At 41.0% G+C, this 19389-nt stretch overlaps 1 protein-coding gene across 4 annotated transcripts in view; it reads left to right on the plus strand.

Annotated features, from left to right (window-relative positions):
• LOC127647679 (brain-specific angiogenesis inhibitor 1-associated protein 2-like) overlaps window positions 1–19389 on the plus strand; it is a 132212-nt gene that overhangs the window by 95237 nt on the left and 17586 nt on the right. For all 4 annotated transcript variants that reach the window (XR_007971089.1, XM_052132086.1, XM_052132084.1 and 1 more), the window contains exons 8-9: window positions 11533–11778; window positions 16563–16779. Coding sequence is in view for 3 of the 4 variants with exons in the window: in XM_052132086.1 (XP_051988046.1) it covers window positions 11533–11778; window positions 16563–16779 (463 nt within the window). In the remaining variant the exon portion in view is untranslated. The remainder of the gene's footprint in view (window positions 1–11532; window positions 11779–16562; window positions 16780–19389) is intronic.

Below are 19389 nucleotides of genomic sequence, written 5' to 3' on the forward strand. Positions count from 1 at the left end.
TGGGCAGGGCCATTATGGCGAGAGACTTCTTCTCGGATGCTCCACACTTCCGCTTAGTTGCTGTTATCAGCTAGACTAATGTCACTGGTGATTTCGAGCAGCGGAGGCTCTGGATGAATATGCGCTGTTATAGGGTGTTATAACAACTGCAGGTGGCTTAAAAACTACTGTAAAATGAATGTCACAACAATAAGCCCCCACAAAAGCTGCCAGTGCTGAAACATTTCATCAAACCAGATGTAATATGCAGAGGTTGCATTAAACTATTTCTGTCACTTGCCTATTTTTTTTTAAATATTGACAGATAATTCCAAATGATGTCTGTCATTTTGGAAGATAACAAAGATAAAAAACATTTAAACCAAGCTCCTTGTTGTTTTTTATTAATCATCTTTACCGGGTTCATATCTCATGTCGCGCTGTGAGTGTATGTGACTGAGTGAGCGAGATGTTGTTGGCAGAGTGCGTGAGAAGGCGGCACTTGTTAATGCAGAAATAATGCCATAAATCAGAAGATTACATTTTTTTTTGGTTGCTCCTCAAGCATGACACATAAAACATTCATTCACAATCAACCATTATCCCCCTTAATCCCCATTATTCTTTTGTCCATACCACGTGCAAATGCGAGATAACTGGGTGTAACTTCTCCGGTAAGTTTGATAGAAAGGCTTTGCAATGGTGAAATAAGAACTTCTGTTCAATACAAAACCAGGGAGGGGCTCTCTCAGGTGGAAGCAACCAATGAGCCAAATGTCTGAGACTGAATGCATAATAATATAAAAAAATCTTGGGTAGGTCAAACCCAACTTTGTAAGTCGGCCTATGCCGCTTAATGAAATGTAATCTATGACATTTACCATTCCAAATAAAGGACTTCACTATGCTATCAAATTGCTTGAAATAAGAGTGGGGGACATCTGTATGGATATACTACATTTCATTTTAATAACATTAACCTTCCCAATCATAGATAAATGTAATGAAGCCCACCTGCCCACATCACTCAAACCTTTTTATTAAAGTGTCAAAATTAACTCTAAATCATACAAATTAGCTGGGAATAAAATACCCAAATAACTAATGCCCCGTTTGGGCCACTGGAAATTGCCCGGCTGAAAAGCTGTTACTGGGCAGTATGCTGTCAGAGCCAAAGCTTTGGATTTAGACCAATTAACTCTGTATCCTGAGAACTTAGAAAAGGAATTAATAATTTTGTGGAGGCAAGGCATAGATCTAGTAGAGTTGGAGACAAATAATCAAATATCATCTGCATAAAGCAAAAGTTTATGGCTCCACACCTCCCGCCACCACACCTGGAAAATCATCATCCTTTCTTATCATGGCTGCTAATGGTCCCAGGGCAAGATGGAACAATAATGTGGAAAGAGGGCAACCCTGCCGGTGGCCCCTATCCAGAGTAAAATAATCTGAAATTAATCCATTTGTTTGTAGAGATTAAGATAAAATTCTTTAAAAGCATTATTAATATCAATGGCTAAGGTAAATATTTCACCACCAGCAGATTTCACTGAGGGAATGGAAGAAAAGACTCTCTATTTTATATATCTATATGTTTCCATACCTTGTCTCCCTTAAAGTATGACTGTCTTGCCCTAAATAGCCAAAACACCACCTTCCGCTACAAAATAGTATTAAATCTGCATTTCATTCCGGACAACTCTCTGAGGCCATTAGATGGCATTCGGTGCTTCAGCTCTGCCTCTGCACTTTTAATATTCCCTTCCAATTCCACGAGATCTTGTGCTATAGATTTGATGGTGAATGAGGCGTACTGTATAGAGAATACTGAGGACCAGTCTGTCTGCATATAAACATTAATTTCAGCCTTTAACATTTGTTGGAATTCAGGATTTTGCAAAAGGGATACATTAAAGCAGCAACTATATGATTTCTTATTCTCCGTATGTGGCAACACCTCTAAACACACCAGGACATGATCTGAGACTAAAATGTTTCCAATTGAGCAATCCACAACAGATGAAATGAGGGACTTTGATAGATATATATATATATAGATATACACTCACCTAAAAGATTATTAGGAACACCTGTTCAATTTCTCATTAATGCAATTGTCTAATCAACCAATCACATGGCAGTTGCTTCAATGCATTTAGGGGTGTGGTCCTGGTCAAGACAATCTCCTGAACTCCAAACTGAATGTTACTGGGATTTTCACGCACAACCATTTCTAGGGTTTACAAAGAATGGTGTGAAAAGGGAAAAACATCCAGTATGCGGCAGTCCTGTGGGCGAAAATGCCTTGTTGATGCTAGAGGTCAGAGGAGAATGGGCCGACTGATTCAAGCTGATAGAAGAGCAACTTTGCCTGAAATAACCACTCGTTACAACCGAGGTATGCAGCAAAGCATTTGTGAAGCCACAACACGCACAACCTTGAGGCGGATGGGCTACAACAGCAGAAGACCCCACCGGGTACCACTCATCTCCACTACAAATAGGAAAAAGAGGCTACAATTTGCAAGAGCTCACAAAAATTGGACAGTTGAAGACTGGAAAAATGTTGCCTGGTCTGATGAGTCTCGATTTCTGTTGAGATATTCAGATGTTAGAGTCAGAATTTGGCGTAAACAGAATGAGAACATGGATCCATCATGCCTTGTTACCACTGTGCAGGCTGCTGGTGGTGGTGTAATGGTGTGGGGGATGTTTTCTTGGCACACTTTAGGCCCCTTAGTGCCAATTGGGCATCGTTTAAATGCCACAGCCTACCTGAGCATTGTTTCTGACCAAGTCCATCCCTTTATGGCCACCATGTACCCATCCTCTGATGGATACTTCCAGCAGGATAATGCACCATGTCACAAAGCTTGAATCATTTCAAATTGGTTTCTTGAACATGACAATGAGTTCACTGTACTAAAATGGCCCCCACAGTCACCAGATCTCAACCCAATAGAGCATCTTTGGGATGTGGTGGAACGGGAGCTTCGTGCCCTGGATGTGCATCCCACAAATCTCCATCAACTGCAAGATGCTATCCTATCAATATGGGCCAACATTTCTAAAGAATGCTTTCAGCACCTTGTTGAATCAATGCCACATAGAATTAAGGCAGTTCTGAAGGCAAAAGGGGGTCAAACACAGTATTAGTATGGTGTTCCTAATAATCCTTTAGGTGAGTGTATATCAAAATATTCTAGAATAAATCTTATGGACTGATGACAAGAATATATAGTACCTACCAGATGGGTTCAAAAGTCTCCAAATATCTGTGAGACACATCCTGTGAAGTGTCAATGTTGCTCTATGATCAAGGACTGAGTCCATCAAAAGATTAAAGACTTCTCCCAATATTATATCATGAGGGGTGCCAGCGGAAAAAAGCAAAACTTGCGCATTAACCCTGTGCACGACAGCGCCAACTGGCATCCATGCACATCTCCGCGATTTCTATACAAATTTTGTGAGACAGAATCACACAGCAAAAGATAATCTATAAATCAAACTCCAGCCAATAGGCAGAATAAACACAGAGCATCTAGATTAATCCATTAAACTGTCCTGAAGGTGTGACACTCTACAAAATAAATTCCATCCGCTAGGCGGAACCAGCACAAAAAAAGCGTGCAGATTTCTCAAACAGTCAAGCGAATCTCCCAGACATGCTCCAAATCCAACTCGGTTGCTAGCTTTGTCCAATATCTGTGTTTCTTTGCCCACTCTCACCTTTTCTTTTTGTATTTGTTTCAAAAGTGGCTTTTTCTTTGCAATTCTTCCCATCAGGCCTGCACCCCTGAGTCTTCTCTTTACTGTTGTACATGAAACTGGTGTTGAGCGGGTAGAATTCAATGAAGCTGTCAGCTGAGGACATGTGAGGCGTCTATTTCTCAAACTAGAGACTCTGATGTACTTATCCTCTTGTTTAGTTGTATCTGTGTCTATCTCTTCCTGTCCTTGTTAGAGCCAGTTGTCCTTTGTCTTTGAAGAATGTAGTGTACACCTTTTATATGAAATCTTCAGATTTTTGGCAATTTCAAGCATCTTTTTTGCCATTTTTGACATATTGACCTTAAGACATGCCAGTCTATTGCATACTGTGGCAACTCAATAACAAACACAAAGACAATATCAAGCTTCATTTAATGAACCAAATTGCTTTCAGCTGTGTTTGATATAATGGCAAGTGATTTTCTAGTAACAAATGATCTATTTAGCATGATTATTCAAGGATAAGGTGTTTGAGTGATGGCTGCTGGAAATAGGGCCTGTCTAGATTTGATCAAAAATGACTTTTATTTAAATTTTTTTACTTTGTGATCTGTTGAATGCCACTTTGGTGAATAAAAGTACCAATTTCCTTCCGAAACAGCAAAATCTGTACATATATACTGTGTGTGTGTATTAGGGCTGTCAATCAGTCTGTATATATATATATACAGGTGAAACTCGAAAAATTAGAATATCGTGCAAAAGTTAATTAATTTCAGTAATTCAACTTAAAAGGTGAAACTAATATATTGTATAGACTCATTACAAGCAAAGTAAGATATTTCAAGCCTTTATTTGATATAATTTTGATGATTATGGCTTACAGCTTATGAAAACACCAAATTCAGAATCTCAGAAAATTAGAATATTACATGAAATCAATAAAAAAAAAAGATTTTAAATACAGAAATGTCGGCCCTCTGAAACGTATAATCATGCATATGTACTCAGTACTTGGTTTGGGCCCCTTTTGCATTAATTACTGCCTCAATGCGGCGCGGCATGGATGCTATCAGCCTGTGGCACTGCTGAGGTGTTATGGAAGACCAAGATGCTTCAATAGCGGCCTTCAGCTCTTCTGCATTGTTTGGTCTCATGTCTCTCATCTTTCTCTTGGCAATGCCCCATAGATTCTCTATGGGGTTCAGGTCAGGCGAGTTTGCTGGCCAATCAAGCACAATAATACCATGGTCATTGAACCAGGTTTTGGTACTTTTGGCAGTGTGGGCAGGTGCCAAGTCCTGCTGGAAAATGAAGTCTGCATCTCCATAAAGCTTGTCTGCTGAAGGAAGCATGAAGTGCTCTAAAATGTCCCGGTAGATGGCTGCATTGACTCTGGACTTAATAAAGCACAGTGGACCAACACCAGCCGATGACATGGCTCCCCAAACCAACACAGACTGTGGAAACTTCACACTGGACTTCAAGCATCTTGGATTGTGTGCCTCTCCATTCTTCCTCCAGACTCTGGGACCTTGGTTTCCAAATGAGATGCAAAATTTGCTCTCATCAGAAAAGAGGACTTTGGACCACTGAGCAACAGACCAGTTCTTTTTTTCTTTAGCCCAGGTAAGACGTTTGACATTTGAAGCCCATGTCCAGGACCCGTCTGTGTGTGGTGGCTCTTGATGCAGTAACTCCAGCCTCAGTCCACTCCTTGTGAAGCTCCCCCACACATTTGAATGGCCTTTTCCTGACAATCCTCTCCAGGCTACGGTCATCCCTGCTGCTTGTGCACCTTTTTCTTCCACACTTTTCCCTTCCACTTAACTTTCTATTAATGTGCTTTGATACAGCACTTTGAGAACATCCAACTTCTTTTGCAATTACCTTTTGAGGCTTTCCCTCCTTGTGGAGGGTGTCAATGATGGTTTTCTGCACAACTGTCAGGTCAGCAGTCTTCCCCATGATTGTGAATTCAACTGAACCAGACTGAGAGACCATTTAAAGGCTCAGGAACCCTTTGCAGGTGTTTAGCTGATTAGAGTGTGACACTTTGAGCCTACAATACTGAACCTTTTCACAATATTCTAATTTTCTGAGATTCTGAATTTAGGGTTTTCATAAGCTGTAAGCCATAATCATCAAAATTATATCAAATAAAGGCTTGAAATATCTTACTTTGCTTGTAATGAATCTATATAATATATTAGTTTCACCTTTTAAGTTGAATTACTGAAATTAATGAACTTTTGCACGATATTCTAATTTTTCGAGTTTCACCTGTGTGTGTGTGTGTGTGTATATATATATATACAGTGAGGAAAATAAGTATTTGAACACCCTGCTATTTTGCAAGTTCTCCCACTTAGAAAACATGGAGGGGTCTAAAATTGTCATCGTAGGTGCATGTCCACTGTGAGAGACATAATTTTAAAAAAAATTCCAGAAATCACAATGTATGATTTTTTTTTAACTATTTATTTGTATGATACAGCTGCAAATAAGTATTTGAACACCTGTCTATCAGCTAGAATTCTGACCCTCAAAGACCTGTTAGTCTGCCTTTAAAATGTCCACCTCCACTCCATTTATTATCCTAAATTAGATGCACCTATTTGAGGTCATTAGGTGCATAAAGACACCTGTCCACCCCATACAATCAGTAAGAATCCAACTACTAACATGACCAAGACCAAAGAGCTGTCCAAAGACACTAGAGACAAAATTGTACACTTCCACAAGGCTGGAAAGGGCTACGGGAAATTGCCAAGCAGCTTGGTGAAAAAAGGTCCACTGTTGGAGCAATCATTAGAAAATGGAAGAAGCTAAACATGACTGTCAATCTCCCTCGGACTGGGGCTCCATGCAAGATCTCACCTCGTGGGGTCTCAATGATCCTAAGAAAGGTGAGAAATCAGCCCAGAACTACAGGGAGGAGCTGGTCAATGACCTGAAAAGAGCTGGGACCACCGTTTCCGAGGTTACTGTTGGTAATACACTAAGACGTCATGGTTTGAAATCATGCATGGCACGGAAGGTTCCCCTGCTTAAACCAGCACATGTCAAGGCCCGTCTTAAGTTTGCCAATGACCATTTGGATGATCCAGAGGAGTCATGGGAGAAAGTCATGTGGTCAGATGAGACCAAAATAGAACTTTTTGGTCATAATTCCACTAACCGTGTTTGGAGGAAGAAGAATGATGAGTACCATCCCAAGAACACCATCCCTACTGTGAAGCATGGGGGTGGTAGCATCATGCTTTGGGGGTGTTTTTCTGCACATGGGACAGGGCTGACTGCACTGTATTAAGGAGAGGATGACCGGGGCCATGTATTGCGAGATTTTGGGGAACAACCTCCTTCCCTCAGTTAGAGCATTGAAGATGGGTCGAGGCTGGGGCTTCCAACATGACAATGACCCGAAGCACACAGCCAGGATAACCAAGGAGTGGCTCTGTAAGAAGCATATCAAGGTTCTGGCGTGGCCTAGCCAGTCTCCAGACCTAAACCCAATAGAGAATCTTTGGAGGGAGCTCAAACTCCGTGTTTCTCAGCGACAGCCCAGAAACCTGACTGATCTAGAGAAGATCTGTGTGGAGGAGTGGGCCAAAATCCTTCCTGCAGTGTGTGCAAACCTGGTGAAAAACTACAGGAAACGTTTGACCTCTGTAATTGCAAACAAAGGCTACTGTACCAAATATTAACATTGATTTTCTCAGGTGTTCAAATACTTATTTGCAGCTGTATCATACAAATAAATAGTTAAAAAATCATACATTGTGATTTCTGGATTGTTTTTTTAGATTATGTCTCTCACAGTGGACATGCACCTACGATGACAATTTCAGACCCCTCCATGATTTCTAAGTGGGAGAACTTGCAAAATAGCAGGGTGTTCAAATACTTATTTTCCTCACTGTATATATATATATATATATATATATATATATATATATATATATATATATATATATATATATACATACAAATAACTAAAAAATATCAGATAATTAAAATGAATTACATTCTTGTGGCAGAATTGTTCATCATTGATAAGACAATACAAAAAACGGCTTTAGAATACAATGTATTGTTTACTACCATATTATTGAACATAAGTCAATCATTGGCATCCATTTCACAGGTGAATTTGTCAATCAGTTTGGGATTTATTATGAAGGCTTGTTTAAGGACCGTCAGTTTACACCTGCATCAGACATGCTTGTGTAGCATCTCGGGTGCATTGCATCATAAACAACATACATTTTTTAGGACACTGTGTCAAGTTAAATATAGTTTAATACTTAGATCACATATTGAGATCTCTCGGATTTGCACTCCAAGTGTTTTGAATGCAAGAACGTAATGCATGTTTGTGTTCTGCTCCTCAAGGGTGTTTTTTCTTCACTGCAAAACTGTGCATTGCCACACAGCTGAAATTTCACTTACTGCCCTCTGGAGTAAACAGGTGGTACTACAAGCTTGCATTTCTCAGGAATCTTCCTTATCAGAGTGGGAATTGCAATTAATTGCGTGAATTTTTTTACGCATTATTTTTTGTCAAATTAATCTCACTGAATTAACATGTTAAATCGACACCCCTAATAAATATATATATATATATATATATATATATATATATATATATATATATATATATATAATTTGTACAGAAATATACAGACATTAACCAATCTAAAGCCACCCCATATATTCCCACCCAACTATTCAATGTATCAATTCAAACTAAATGATCAACTGTATCAAATGCTGCAGTTAAATCAAGCAACGCTAAAGCAGAGCACTCTCCAGCATCCTCCACCATCAACAAATCATTAGCCACCACCCCAAGAAGGGCAGTCTCTGTGTTATGGTTTGTTCTTAATCCTGACTGAAATTTCTCATAAATATTATCCTTCACTACCTCCAGCAATAGCTTAGTTACAGCTTTCTCTAATATTTTAGAGAGAAAAGGTACTTCGATATTAATCACCTCTAAATTGTACCGTTGTCCATGGCAACATACTGGAATACTTCATTCTCATTTGTCCATCACAACAATATTTTTGTAAATGACTGCTAAAAACTGTTTTTTGACCAATGTCCAATGGCAAAATACTGGAAAGTACAGGAATACTACTTATTGATTTCCAGCTGGCTGAACATTATCCCTTACATATAACTTGCTCATACTAAACAATCTTCCCTGATGCATTACTGAAACTATTGGGAATTAAAGAATTAAAGAAGCCCTCTATTTTTTTAAGAACATCCTGTCCAGTAGTTAATCAGAACGGAGGTGTGTGTGGGAAGAGTTCAGAAAGGGCGTGCTGAAGAGATGAGTGTGTTAGAATCAGGAGCCGTGAGTGTGTTGTTCGATGAGTCACCAGAAGTGGGCGGTAGGACGGAGACGACGGCCCCTCACCCACACTGCAGAGTGCTGTAATGCATAATGGTCAGAGAAGTGAGAGACCCATTAGCAATTGCTCAAAATCATGAGTAGCAAATGGCAAATAATTGATGTTGAAAGGATTGTGCTACATTTAAAAATCTAAAGCAAAAGACAGAGCCCAAGAAGATTTGAGGTTCAGTTAGGTGAATCTGATAAAACATTTACCCTGTGGGGCCTGGGTAGCTTAGCGAGTATTGATGCTGTCCACCACCCTTGGAATCGCGAGTTCGAATCCAGGGCATGCTGAGTGACTCCAGTCAAGTCTCCAAAACAAAAAATTGGCCCGGTTGCTAGAGAGGGTCACATGGGGTAACCTCCTCGTGGTTGTGATAAGGGATTCTCGCTCTCAATGTGGCATGTGGTAAATTGTGTGTGGATCGCGGAGATTAGCATGAGCCTCCACATGCTGTGAGTCTCCGCAGTGTCATGCGGATTGATTGTCTCAGAAGTGGAGGCAAATGAGACTCCTCCTCCACCACCCGGATTGAGTAACCGCGCCATCACAAAGACCTACTAAGTTGTGGGAATTGGGCATTCTAAATTGGGAGAAATAGGGGAGAAAATAAAAAAGAAATACATTTTACCCTGAACCATAGATTCTGCCAAAATACCAGTGTTTCTGCTGCAAGCACCAATAATACTGTTGCCCATAAACTTACTTTAAAGAAGGGATCCAAACCATATGTAGAAACCACAAGGTCATAGAGAGTAATCTATCATGGGCTCTTTTGACCTAGACCAGTAAGCAACACCCTGGCAAACATTCAGAACAACCTAGTTCATATCCATGTGCCAAAAAAAAAAACGCTCAAAACAACATGGCAACTGCATTGAGTTTTGCATGGCAAACATATATATACAGTATCTCACAAAAGTGAGTACACCCCTCACATTTTTGTAAATATTTGATTATATCTTTTCATGTGACAACACTGAAGAAATGACACTTTGCTACAATGTAAAGTAGTGAGTGTACAGCTTGTATAACAGTGTAAATTTGCTGTCCCCTCAAAATAACTCAACACACAGCCATTAATGTCTAAACTGCTGGCAACAAAAGTGAGTACACCCCTAAGTGAAAATGTCCAAATTGGGCCCAATTAGCCATTTTCCCTCCCCGGTGTCATGTGACTCGTTAGTGTTACAAGGTCTCAGGTGTGAATGGGGAGCAGCTGTGTTAAATTTGCTGTCATTGCTCTCTTCACTCCCTCATACTGGTCACTGGAAGTTCAACATGGCACATCATGGCAAAGAACTCTCTGAGGATCTGAAAAAAAGAATTGTTACTCTACATAAAGATGGCCTAGGCTATAAGAAGTTTGCCAAGACCCTGACATTGAGCTCCAGCATGGTGGCCAAGACCATACAGTGGTTTAACAGGACAGGTTCCACTCAGAACAGGCCTCGCCATGGTCGACCAAAGAAGTTGAGTGCACGTGCTCAGCGTCATATCCAGAGGTTGTCTTTGGGAAATAGACGTATGAGTCTATGGGGGGGGGGGTGTTCAGCCTGTCAGTGTTCAGACCATACGCCTCACAATGCATCAAATTGGTCTGCATGGCTGTCGTCCCAGAAGGAAGCCTCTTCTAAAGATGATGCACAAGAAAGCCCGCAAACAGTTTGCTGAAGACAAGCAGACTAAGGACATGGATTACTGGAACCATGTCCTGTGGTCTGATGAGACCAAGACAAACTTATTTGGTTCAGATGGTGTCAAGCGTGTGTGGCGGAAACCAGTTGAGGAGTACAAAGACAAGTGTGTTTTGCGTACAGTCAAGCTTGGTGTTGGGAGTGTCATGGTCTGGGGCTGCATGAGTGCTGCCAGCACTGGGGAGCTACAGTTCATTGAGGGAAAATATTTTTTCACACAAAATATTGACATTTTGGGCCCAATTTGGACATTTTCACTTAAGGGTGTACTCACTTTTGTTGCCAGCGGTTTAGACGTTAATGGCTGTGTGTAGAGTTATTTTAAGGGGACAGCAATTTACACTGTTATACAAACTGTACACTCACTACTTTACATTGTAGCAAAGTGTCATTTCTTCAGTGTTGTCACTTGAAAAGATATATTTCCAAAATGTGAGGGGTGTACTCACTTTTGTGAGATACTGTATATATGTATGTGTATATATATGTGTATGTATATGTATATATACGTGTGTGTGTGTGTGTGTGTGTGTGTGTGTGTGTGTGTGTGTATTAGAATTTATTTATTTTTACAATTTAAACTTTTTGCCATGGTAATTTTTGTCTTGTGTGTTTAAACAGCAAAAAAAGGCATGTGTTACTGTTTTCCACAACATGTACTGGCAGATTACTTTTCTAAGTATTCTTAACTATATCTGTTTTTTCCCACCATGGCTTGTTCTGGTTTGCAGGGGAAAGACCTGCTCACTCAGAAGATCCCAGTATGGCAGCAGGCCTGCTCAGACCCCAACAAGCTACCCGAGAGGGCGATGATGCTCGCCCAGCAGATGATCTCTGGTTCCAGCACCATACTCTCCAGCCCTCTGCACTCTTCTAAGGGCAATCTGGTCATCTCAGATCCCATTCCTGGAGCTCAACCACTACCTGTGCCGCCGGAACTCGCTGCCTTTATGGGGAGTGGCCTGGGACACCAGGGGGTCAGTGAAATTCGCTTCCCTCAAACAAGATGTCAAACTATTTTCTAGGTTTGATATACTGGACCTAATGAGTCTTTCTTTGCCTTTCTTTGTTTGCCAGAAATGGTATGTTGTGGCATAAATGGTTAAAGTTGCGCTTAGTAATATTTGCTTTTATGTTATGCTGACTCCTGATTTATTTAATTCTGTGAGTAAAAGCATCCAATTACAAGGCATTATTTAGAGACGGTGAGTAATATTCAGCCGGTCATATGATCTCAACGTGGAAGCACTCATCAATGTGCGCCCAGCACCATATGTAGAATAAAACCGCTCTTTCTCTCATACTGATATGAACAGTCTTCCTCATGTCATTGTACAGCAATTATTACATATTTTTCAAAAATAAAATTCAACTATTACCATTTCTTTCCACTTCAATGTTTAGCAATTTGCAAAAAAAAAATATAAAGACTGGTTGCACCTTTTAAAGCAAAAGTGTGTAATGTTTAAAACAAATTTTAAACTCATATTTTTTTAGCAAAAATGTTAAGCTCATATATTTGTTAAATCATATAAATTAAAGGAGCATTCCGGGTTTAATATAATGTAAGCTCAATCAAAAGCATGTGTGGTACAATGTTGTTTTACCAAAAATATAAAATTTTGACTGCTGTAAATGAGTTAAAATCATTGTTCGAGTTTTAGGGTTTTACGGTGTTACATCATCATGGCAGCGAAGTTGTAAAATTGGATATAATTTTACACAAAAATGGTTAGTAAGTGATTTTATCACATTCAAATAATTTGAACATGCATGTTTTTTGAATGTTGCTATACTTTTGAAACGGGGAGTATTTGGCCCATTTGACTTCCATTGTAAGTGCCTCACTAACTACATTTCAATGATTTTTTGCTGAACATTTTTTAGCGCATCAAAATAAAGCTGATGGAAATGCACATTATAGCAAAAATGTCGACGTAAAATATTTTTCTGTTTAACTCTAGCGCTACATCAAATGTAGTGAAAAAATGGTTTGGAAACACTTTTTGTCAATAAAATTGGCATTAACGCAAAAATGTAGTGTCACATGACAGAGTTTGCCCCAATCATTTGCCTGCGTTAATCACGACAACAGTATTGAAAGCCAATTTATTGTACGTGATTATGGATTGATCTTTACGGCATATAGAGCCGATCTGCAAACATGAAACTTCCAGGACTGCCAATACAAATCTCGTGCACATCGAACAAATGAATGGCTACTGTGATTAATTTAAAAGGAGTATCCTTCCGTTTATTTATTGAAGTTACTTTTCCACACCATTCATAATAATAGACGGCAGTTACGGAATTAGCCCACAGTACAAAAAAAACATCATTTCTGTGCATAAAGATGTTTTAAATTATAAGATATAAGAAAGAATAAATACACAATACTTGGTGAAAAGCATCAGTGTGCTTTTTATTTATTTTTATTTATATTCTTTTCTCAAACTTAAATTAGCCATAACCTGTTCTGTAGATGAGAAAAATTAAGAAAAGCTTTTGAACATTTTAGAACTTTTAAATACTTTAAATCAAACCCTCTTTACCTCGGATCGCATTTACTGCTTCTTCAGAAAATATACATTTGCGTTATGAAGCTAAAATACATTTTTGATGATAATCAAGTTCAATTGGTCGGTAAAAGTTGCTGGAAAAATATGCGGGACATAATGCAGTTGTGATGCTTTAGATTAGATGATTGCTCGAAATATTGAATATCAGGAATGTATCATATGTAATCACTGATATTACAACACATCAGTTGTTCTTTAATAGCTGTGCACACAGCATATACACATCGATGGGTGGTCCTTATTCTGAGACCGAAAGTTTCCCCCACTACTTAGTGCATGTTGCCAGCTTGAACGGGGCCATGATGATTCACTTTCGGGTCAGAACCGGTGGCAACATCAGGACCGATATTACAGTCCTATCAGAAGGGCAACTGTTCCCTTTTAATTGCAATTCTTCCTCTTCTGATTGCTTTTATTTGTTCATTACAATGAGAGTAAGCTGTCTAATTTCAATGAATGGTCTCAATAATCTCCCATTTTACCAAAACTTCAGAGGAATTGGGGACATCTGGGAGGTGAATTGGCGATAAACACACATTTCTGAATGTTTTTCTTTTGCGCTAAACCAAAACTTATGCGACAAAGTGTTTTTTAGGCATGACTGCATCACGCACACCCTTTTTATCGATTAAAGGCCATTTGAATGGAACGGTAAGAAGGTGGCAAATGTTGCAATTTAATTTTTTGCATTTTCACTTTGTCGATAACAAAATGGCACGAAAGGTGGATGGAAACTAGGCTACTGTAACGAGTTTTCTTTTCTTTTTAGAAAAAGGAGGGACACGTTAAAATAAACATTTTGTGATAATCACCGTCATGCCACAAGTGTTTTCCATTAAACTTAACTTTTATTAAACCCTGAATAATCCTTTAATTCTTTCATATAAAACATTTATTATTTAAGCTGTAAAGTTGTATAAATTATAATTTAGCAGTGGGACATACGTCACTGACAGAATACCTGCTGCGGGTTTGTTGAACCATGGCAGTCCAATTGCAGTTTTTATTCGTTTCATGACATTAGTGGTGCAGAATTTACACACTTCACATTTAAAGGGATAATTCACCCAAAAAAGAAAATGCTCTCATTATTTACTCTCCCTCATGATCTCCCAAGTGTATATAACTTTTTCTTCACCAGAACACATTTGAAGAAAAATAAAAAAAAATCTCCACTCAGTAGGTCCTTAAAATGCAAGTGAAAAGAGATTTCTCTTTTGAAGCTCAAAACATTACAGTCATTATAAATGTTATTTATGACTCCAGCGCCCTGAAGGACACAACCGCGCTCCAACAAACCAGAAGCGACATGACGAACTGGCTCACGGCAGTCGACAAGTCGGGGCTTCCAGGAAAGTACAAAACCTGGATGTACCAACATGGAATCCTACCAAGGCTTCTCTGGCCCCTTCTTATATACGAGGTACCCATGACAACGGTAGAAGCACTGGAGAGAACCATCAGTCAGTTCCTCGGTAGGTGGTTAGGACTCCCACGGTCCCTGAGTAACATCGCCCTCTATGGCCATTCCACCAAGTTGCAACTTCCCATCAGCAGCTTGTCCGAGGAATTCAAGGTCACACGTGCCCGGGAGGTCATCATGTACCGAGATTCCTCCGATGCCAAAGTCTCCTCAGCTGGAATCTGTGTTAAGACGGGAAGGAAGTGGAAGGCACAGGAAGCGGTGGACAGAGCGGAGGCTCGGCTGAGGCATGGTGTTTTGGTTGGCAACGTGGCAGTGGGACGTGCAGGCCTGGGCAGTTTCCCTAAGCCACGCTATGACAAATCAAGAGGGAGGGAGAAGCATCAGTTGGTGCTGGACGAGGTGCGGGCAGAGGTGGAGGAGGACCGCATGACCAAGATGGTCGGTATGAAACAGCAAGTCGCCTGGACTAGGTGGGAGAACGCCGAGCAGCGCAAGATCACCTGGGCAGAGCTGTGGAGCTCTGAACCACAACGCATCAAGTTCCAGATCCGTTCGGTGTACGATCTTCGACCTAGCCCATCCAACCTACACCGCTGGGGCCTGGTAGACTTACCACCATGCCAACTGTGCCAAAGGAGTGGCACACTGGAGCACATCCTCAGCTGCTGTCCAAAGGCTTTGGGGGATGGGCGGTATCGCTGGCGACATGACCAGGTCCTCAGGGCTCTTGCGGATATTATCACCACAGCAATTCAGAGCAGCAAGAGTCAGCAGCCCTCCAAGCAAACCATATCCTTTGTCAGAGCTGCAGAGAAGGCACATCAGCAGCCACGCTCCCCAGGCGGGCTCCTGGCCAATGCAAGAGACTGGCACCTTCAAGTGGACCTTGGAAGGCAGCTCAAGTTCCCGAATCACATCACAGCCACTTCACTCCGCCCAGACGTGGTGATTACATCGGAGTCGACCAGGCAGGTGGTCATAGTGGAGCTTACTGTCCCCTGGGAAGACAGATTGGAGGAGGCAAATGAGCGCAAGAGAGCCAAATATGCAGAGCTGGTGGAGGAGTGCAGGAGCGGCGGCTGGAAAACACGCAATGAGTCAGTGGAGGTCAGTTGCCGGGGCTTTGCAGGACAGTCGTTACCCCGAACACTCAAACTCGGGGGACTGATCACCCCCGGCTGGGTCGCCCGGGCGAGGGTATCTGTTGATTAAAGACTCGAAACACCTTTTGACCCCGGGTTCATCACTGATGACATGTCCAAGTAGCACCAGAAGGTGTATGTTAGAACAGTGGTTAAATGAATGCCTTCCAAAGTGATACACAAAAACAAAAGCAGTATCCAAACTGTGGCGTACAAGAATATTGTATTAATAATGGAAAATGTTTCATTACAAATTTACTTCACGTCATTATTTTAACTAATGGAATTTAACTTTTTTCACAAGCACCCAACGATTGTTCCTTTCATCAAGTCACTCACAAAAATGGGCGCGTTAATAAGTTAAGCGTTTAAAAAGTGTAAAACAGTCCTTCAACTTCTATACATTTTATTCAAGCATTTAGGCCCATACATATCAGTAAAAAGTCTCACAAATCGGGGGAGAGGTTGATAAGACAAGGGGATGAGTAGACTGAAAAAGTTTGGGTTCTAGCTAACGAGGAACTCACTGGCAATTCGTGAAAAGGAAATTTTTAAATAATCAGTTTAGTCATAGCAGTCTAATTGCATTTATTTAACAATCTCTCTACTTGCAGAGGCTAATGGGTCCTGATGGCATGTCTCTGGTGAACGGTACGACGGGGGTTCATGGGGATGAGTACTGGACAGATGGTGGGGTCCCTCAGGGTAGACCGCCCTCCCCTCAGACTCAGACTCAAACACAGAGTCAGCCCCAGAGACAGGTCAGCGATGTCTACTCCAACACACTACCTGTGCGCAGGGCCCAGCCCGCTAAGAACAAGACCATTGTGGGTAAGAAAAGTCAACCTTTCTGCATATCCACACAACCACATGGCCAAATGTTATTGGCCCAGATCAGGGTTTATCAGGGTCTGGAATGATCACTCTCAATGGCAAGTGACATTGAGAGTAAAAATTGGCTTTGGTGAGTAAATAAAACAAAAAAATGGCCAATTGGCCTTGACTTTCTAAGGAAATGTAACATAAGATGGTTTTACAGAAGTAGAGTTGTTGTTGTTATTATTATTAGAGTCTGTTCCAAAATTCATTGAGCATCATCCAGAAGCAGCATTTTAAGTCATCATAGGTGCACTCCCAACACGAAGGCTGTTCCAAAAGGTAGGTATCTTAATTATGCTGCCTCTTAAGATATCTAATTTTGGCCAAATTCTAAGGTATATACACACTACTGGTCAAAAGTTTTGAAACACTTGCTCATTCTTTATTATAATATATATAATTATTTTTCACATTTTAGAATGATTATAAAGTCATCAAAACTATCGAATAACATAAATGGAACGATGGGAATTATATTGTGACTAAACAAAATCCCAAATAAATCAAAACTGTGTTATATTTTAGCATCTTCAAAGTAGTCACCCTTTGCCTAGAATTTGCAGACATGAAGTCTTATCAAAATCAGGACTGTGCATAATTTGCTCCTTGCAGAAACAGTCCCTTAAGTCCTTTTTAAAGTGAGTTCACATTCACTAGTCCATATTACCTTGTTAGGTTTGTCTTGTCAGAGTGTTCAATGCAGCAGCTCAGGCAGAGAAATTAGGTGTAAAATGTCTATACCATCCTATAGCCCTAGCAATGACTGTACCTGTTTATTAGTTTGAGGCCTCTCAGCAGACTTGATGGTCTCTATTTTGCTGACCTGTGGCTGGATCACTCCATGACCCAGCACAAATCCCAAATACTGAGTCTCCCCCTTAGCTAGGAAGCACTTGTCTGGTTGAAGATCCGGCACTTCATGTTCCGGGTTCACATGACCTTCAGGTGAAGAAGATGCTCCTCCCATGACTGGCTGTAGATAACGATGTCATCAATGTATGCAGCTGCAAACCCCTCTATACCTCTGAGAAGCTGGTCCATCATCCGTTGAAAGGTGGACAGTGCCCCATGGAACCTGAACAGAAGGACCCCGGAAGTGGAAATGATCAAAGGGTGTTCTGAATGCGGTCACCTCCTGGCTCTAAGGAGTCAACGAAATCTGCAAATAGCCCTTGCAGAGGTTGAGGGTACTGATGAACTTAGCTTGTGTGAAGAGTTTAAGGAGTGCTGTAGCTACCTGCTTGGTGGTCACTTCTCTGAGTGGATACACCTCAGTTTATCTAGTGGCGTAATTACAAATGACCAGAATGAATAGGTTTCTTGACTGGATCCACTCTACTGGACCTATCACATCAACCCCAAAATGCTCAAATGGTGTTTCAATGACAGTTAAAGGTATCAGCAGTACATAGGCAGGTGTGCGACTAGCTGTAAATTGGCACTCTGGGCAGGTCTTACAGTACTCCTTTAATTCACTGTACATCTTGGGCAAATAAAACCACTTAGAGATGTGTAATCAGTGTCTTCATAAAGCCTAAATGTCCTGACCAAGGGATTGTGTGACCTAGCTCAAGCACCTCTTTCCTGTGTGCCTTAGGGATGACTAATTGAGTTCCATTATCCCTATAGAGACCTTTCCTTTCCTTCAGAACAAACGTCTCCCCAATAACTGGCAACACACACATTTATTTTTTAGTTTGCTTCAAGCACGCTGCTAAGGTGGGGTCCTCCCTTTGTAGCTTAGCTAGGTCGTTTGGAATAGTTACATCTGGCTCTGTTAACTCTTGTTCCCCCCAGATCTAGCTCAGCTTGGTCAGTGCTGCCAAAAAGCCCTTCAACATGCTCTCTGTTCCTTCCTAGCCTCACCTCCTCTGAGCCTAGGCTCTCCCAAAATATCTGCTGCAGAAAAAGGCATCTTATCAGGGGCATTAGACAGTGTCTCCTTGGCTATACACTGTGCTTGGGCTCTAGTAACTACCCCACACCATGCTCTTCCACAGATGTGTCCCTGGCCCGGAACCTATGCCAGTATGTTTCAGCTGAAATGTCATAGTTGATCAGGATTGCTTTATTTACCTCAACATAGTCCTGTGACAAGAGTCCATGGCAACCAAAAGCACTTCATGCTTTGCCAGTCAGCAAAGGAATAAGGCGGATGGCCCAGTCCTCATTTAGCCATTGATATACTTCTGCCAGTCTCTCAAATGTGGTTAGATTGTTTTCAATTTCATCGTTGTCCTCCAGCTTTGCCAGACGTGGCTCCTGGTCTATCACCAGCACACTGGCACTGACAGTAGCAATAGGGCCAGTTCTGGTGTGCTCAATGTCCAGCTGCATCTGTCCAGCTGCATCTGGTGTTGTAGGACTTTATAATGATGTTCCAGTTGTGCAGCATCTCTCTACAGCCTCCTGTCCCGTTCCTGCTGGTACTTCAAGAAACTCTCGAACATACGTGCAAGAGCAGTGATAACTGCATCACCTCCAAACAATGGAACATCAACAGTAGATAGATGCTCTAGAAAACCTCCAGCTGCACTTTGCTCCACCTCTTGTTACACCTCT

This window comes from Xyrauchen texanus, chromosome 8 (genome assembly GCF_025860055.1).
Source record: "Xyrauchen texanus isolate HMW12.3.18 chromosome 8, RBS_HiC_50CHRs, whole genome shotgun sequence".
In the NCBI taxonomy this organism is placed as follows: domain Eukaryota; kingdom Metazoa; phylum Chordata; class Actinopteri; order Cypriniformes; family Catostomidae; genus Xyrauchen; species Xyrauchen texanus.